Here is a 5,000-nt window from a genome sequence, read left to right on the forward strand (position 1 = left end):
CAATAGGAAAAGTGCAAAATTATAGCTCTCAACTCCTCATAGTTTTGTCATTAAAAATGTTTTTGTCAGGTACCCCCCTGACTCGTTTTGAACAGAGTTCTCAGAGAGCCCACTTTCAGACTCTAAGAACTCTGTTCAAAACGAGTCAGGGGGGTACCTATGAGGAGTTGAGGGCTATAATTTTGCACTTTTCCTATTGGGACGTTGGTGAGCCTCCTTGATTTTTTCCTGCCAATTCTGAGATGGTCGTGCGGGATGATTCGGAGATTTGGTGTGGAATAAGCGGATTGGTGAGTTGAGTGTTTGGTTACAGCCCTACAGTTTGGAGATGTGAATGAATGCCCTCTATGGTCACTAGTGGTCCCAATGATGAGAGAATCAAGTCCACCTGCAACTGTCTTTTTGTAGAAATGGTGCTCTTTAGTGACAGGCCTCTTTAACCCATTGACGCCGGTTGTTGCGTTACGCAACATTGGCCCTGACGCCGGTTGTTGCAAAACGCAACATTATTGATTTGTCAATATTTTCAAGACGCATGGGAGATGCAATGCACAATATTTTGTTCAAATACACAAGAGGTGGGTGTTCTCGATTTTTTAAAGATCATGTGGCAAAAAAAGTTTGATTCGTAGACAAAAATGTCAAATGAAATCAACTATACGGTACTTGCTTCTGCAGACGTGGGTTGTTTAGCCATTTCACACAGGTAAAAAAAAAGGCTGTGGTTCGCGAGACACGCTGTTACAGCGAACGTGATGTTCAGTTGAAAGGTAATGAAGAGATTTTAATCGAGGAAAGGAAATATGATTGAAGACCCTTTAGATATCATAGAGAGCAGGAGTGTGATTTGCCGCGGCCGCATGAAGAGGTAGGCGAGTGGCTTCCAAATAGACAGTCAGCTAGATTTCGCCCCTGACGTTACCAAAAGTTCACTCCGACACTCGGGGCAATTGGCGAAGGTGCCAATATCTGAGGAAGCACGTCCTTTAGATATAGGCCTATTTCAGAATATTTTCACTGAGGAACTTTCGGATATGGTGATAGCCTCTATCGCAGACAACGGTAGACATGCGGATTATAGACGCGCGGCCACACATCCAGCTCAAAATAGGATGAAATTGCTCATCGGTCTCTGCATAACGTTTGGAGGAATAAAACGGCCATACTCGCCGGTGGGAGAGCAAGTGGCTGTATTAGACAAATATCCCCCGATTTATGGCAGAAATGACTGCCTAATAATTATAATAATAATGATTGGGCCTATTATGATTTAGTTATAGTCGGCTATATAGCCTAATAGGCCTAGCCTATAATAAATAGCAGCATCACGCATTATCCTGAAAGCACATGAAACTTTTTTCAATCATTTGATTATGAGATATGATTTTTTAAGGAATATGTGTTAGTGTTAATGCTGGATGAGCATAATCCCGTGAAAGCAGAGGATTTTACCTTTTAAATGCAATTCGTCCCATGTCCCTATGTGCTCCAGAGGCTGAGATATTGAATTTTTCATAGGAGTTTCCAACCATTTTTTTCTTATCTCAAAAAACCCTCAGGCATTGGGGACCTTTTCTAAAAACGGGCTCAGGCGCCAATGGGTTAAAATGCCTTTATTACTGGCCATAATCCATTTTATAAGCACCAAGGCTACCCTCTTCAAAATATTGTTGGTCACAATCCATTTTAAAAGTAGTATAATACCAATGCACCCCTCTCCTTGTAAAGTTAAAATGCCTTTATTGTTTTGCACATCACTATTGGAACACTTTGACGCGTTTCAGCTTAAAGAAAGTCTTTATCACCTCCTGATGAAATTCATAAGCCATTTGCATACAGTCATGTTAACTAACATCTGCAGTGTACAGTCATGTTTACTAACATCTGCTGTAATGGCGCTTTACCCAAACGCCAACTGAGGCAGGTGGCAAGTTGTTCCGACGCACAATCCAAGGTATTAAGCACGCACGGAGAGTTGAATAAAAGAGATGTTGTTGCTTTATTTCAATCGGTCCGGTTGACTTATCTAAACACTCAAAACACTGTTCGAAGTAGAAGATATACAGTGATTTGTCTAAAGTAATTTGTGGTCTAAAACTGTTCCTCCTTGCCATCCTACCTGTCGAACACACAATTGAGTGGCCTAATTAAAGTGCCAGCGGCACGTCAAAGGGGGTGTGTCCTGTCCCCTGACATATAGTAAAGTAATTAGGAACAGCTGTACAAAATCAAAATAAATAAGGCACGTATGCCATTTCTTAACCTAAATTTAGCACTTTGTGAACATAAATTAGCATTTCAAAACAATAACAATCATAGGCATCATTTCACCTTCCACTAAGTAAACAAAAATCCAAAATGGCTCCAACATCTGCAGTGTACAGTCATGTTTACTAACATCTGCAGTGTACAGTCATGTTCACTAACAAGTGCAGTGTACAGTCATGATAACTAACATCTGCAGTGTACAGTAGGGTGACCAGATTTTTGTAGTCTGAAACCGGGACACTTCGTGCATGACTGAAGGACAATATTTGGCGGGCGGGTCTGGGGGTCCTCCCCCAGGAAAATTTGTATTTTTTAGATGCAATTTCCTGCATTCTAAGCAATTTTAGAGGTCGGAATGACAAATTGCAACTGACTCCTTCAGACTTTCTATACAAGCGCTGGCTGCCATTAACTGTGGCAGGTAAACATGTAATCTTTTCCATATATTTACCCTGATAGACATGGCGTAATGTAGTGGGTGGCCAAAACCGGGACATATTTGTGTCCCGAGAGAGTTTGCTCGGGACATGGGACACACAACTCCAAACCGGGACGTCTGGTCACCCTAGTGTACAGTCATGTTTACTAACATCTGCAGTGTACAGTCATGATAACTAACATGTGCAGTGTACAGTCATGATAACTAACATCTGCAGTGTACAGTCATGATAACTAACATGTGCAGTGTACAGTCATGATAACTAACATGTGCAGTGTGTTCTATTCACTTTTTTTGTTTACTAACATGTTATGCTGTACACACTACAGAATACAACGCAATTTCCATAACAAATAAAGTAACACTCACTCACACACACAGAGAGAATTGATGACTATGCAGTTACAAGGAAAAGAAACGCATAGAACTATCACCACACACACACACACTCATGAACACAATTTAAAATGTATATAAATTTAAATAAATAGTCATGTCCATCAAACACACAATCTCTCTCTCTCTATATCTCTCTCTCTCTCTCTCTCTCTCTCTCTCTCTCTCTCTGTCCATCTCTCTCTCTCTCTCTCTCTCTCTCTCTCTCTCTCCATCTCTCTCTCTCTCTCTCTCTCTCTCTCTCTCTCCATCTCTCCATCTCTCTCTCTCTCTCTCTCCATCTCTCTCTCTCTCTCCCTCTCCATCTCTCTCTCCATCTCTCTCTCTCTCTCTCTCTCTCTCTCTCTCTCTCTCTCTCTCCCTCTCTCCCCCCCTCTCTCTCTCTCTCTCTCTCTCTCCCTCTCTCTCTCTCTCTCTATCCCCACTCTCTCTTCCTCCCTCTCTCTCTCTCTCTCTCTCTCTCTCTCTCTCTCTCTGTCTCTCTCTCTCTCTCTCTCTCTCTCTCTTCTCTCTCTCTCTCTCTCTCTCTCTCTCTCTCCATCTCTCTCTCTCTCTCTCTCTCTCTCTCTCTCTCTCTCTCTCTCTCTCCTCCTTCGCTCTCTCTCTCTCTCTCCATCTCTCTCTCCTCCATCTCTCTCTCTCCCCATCTCTCTCTCCATCTCTCTCTCTCTCTCTCTCTCTCTCTCTCTCTCTCTCTCTCTCTCTCTCTCTCCCCCCATCTCAGCTCTCCTTCTCTGCGTCTCGTCTGCTGCGGCTGCTGAGGCCAGATGACCCTCAGATGACCTCTGTCTCCGTGGCGACCGCCCTGCCCAAGGACAGCCAATCGGAGAGCAGCGATGAAGATGAGGATGAAGATGGGGAGGAGAGCGGGAGAAGAGGAGGCTACGAGAGGCGAGTGCAGGACAGCCCATCGCCGTCGGATACGGCCCCGTCGCCCCCGGATACCGCCCTGTCGCCCCCGGATACGGAACGCTACGCGTATGGCAGAAACATGCTGGACAACAGCGGCAGCACAACACACACACACTCAGATACCGATGGAGCGCTCTCTCTCACACACACTCACCCGCACACAGACACAGATACAACACTCTCACACACACACAATCACACACACTCAGACACAGACACAACACTCTCACACACGCACGACAGGTACGATGGAAAGAACACAGGGAGAGAAATGGAGGAGGAGGAGAGGAAGGATGGAGGGAGCATAGACCTGTTCTCTGTGAAAGGAGAGAAGGGTGGAGGGGAGGACGCTTTCTCTGGGAGAGGAGGAGAGAGAAAAGGAGAGGATGGAGGGAGGGGAGGAGAGGATGGACTGATGGGAGGAGAGGATGGAGGGAGAGGAGGAGAGGATGGAGGGAGCATCGACCTCTTCTCCGTGAAGCTGAGACTTAGAGAGGGGGATGAGGAGACGGAGGGAGAGAGGGATGGACTGATGATCGACCTGTGCTCTGTTAGACTGAGAGAAAGAGAGGGAGGAGGAGGAGAGAGGGCAGGCCTTCTTACCGTGAAGGAGGGAGAGGGAGGAGAGGAGAGGGGGATGAAGCATTATGAGAGAGAAAGAGGAGAGGAAGAGAGGAGGAGGGATGCGTATGAACCAAGGAAAACACACACCACACCAATAGCCCACCTGGCAGACACACACACTTATTCACACACACACTCTCTCCCCCACACACACACCTACTACTCACACACACACTCTCTCCCCCCCACACACACTCTCTCAGATGCACTCAAGACCGCTGAAGCACCTCAAGAGGAGGAAGATGATGACGATGAGGAGGATGATGATGATGATGAAGACTGCTCTGGTTACATGCGACGCAGCTAGGCTGCAGTTACACACACACACACACACACACACACACACACACACACACACACA

General features: G+C 45.7%; 1 protein-coding gene across 1 annotated transcript in view; it reads left to right on the top strand.

The window, feature by feature from the left end:
* The window catches only part of LOC134444411 (interferon alpha/beta receptor 2-like), a 56,194-nt gene that overhangs the window by 50,283 nt on the left and 911 nt on the right, over nt 1-5,000 (top strand). Inside the window, exon 8 of the mRNA XM_063193728.1 lies at nt 3,828-4,081. Coding sequence (XP_063049798.1) covers nt 3,828-4,081 — 254 coding nt within the window. The remainder of the gene's footprint in view (nt 1-3,827; nt 4,082-5,000) is intronic.

Source organism: Engraulis encrasicolus, unplaced genomic scaffold (assembly GCF_034702125.1).
Source record: "Engraulis encrasicolus isolate BLACKSEA-1 unplaced genomic scaffold, IST_EnEncr_1.0 scaffold_55_np1212, whole genome shotgun sequence".
Classification (NCBI taxonomy): domain Eukaryota; kingdom Metazoa; phylum Chordata; class Actinopteri; order Clupeiformes; family Engraulidae; genus Engraulis; species Engraulis encrasicolus.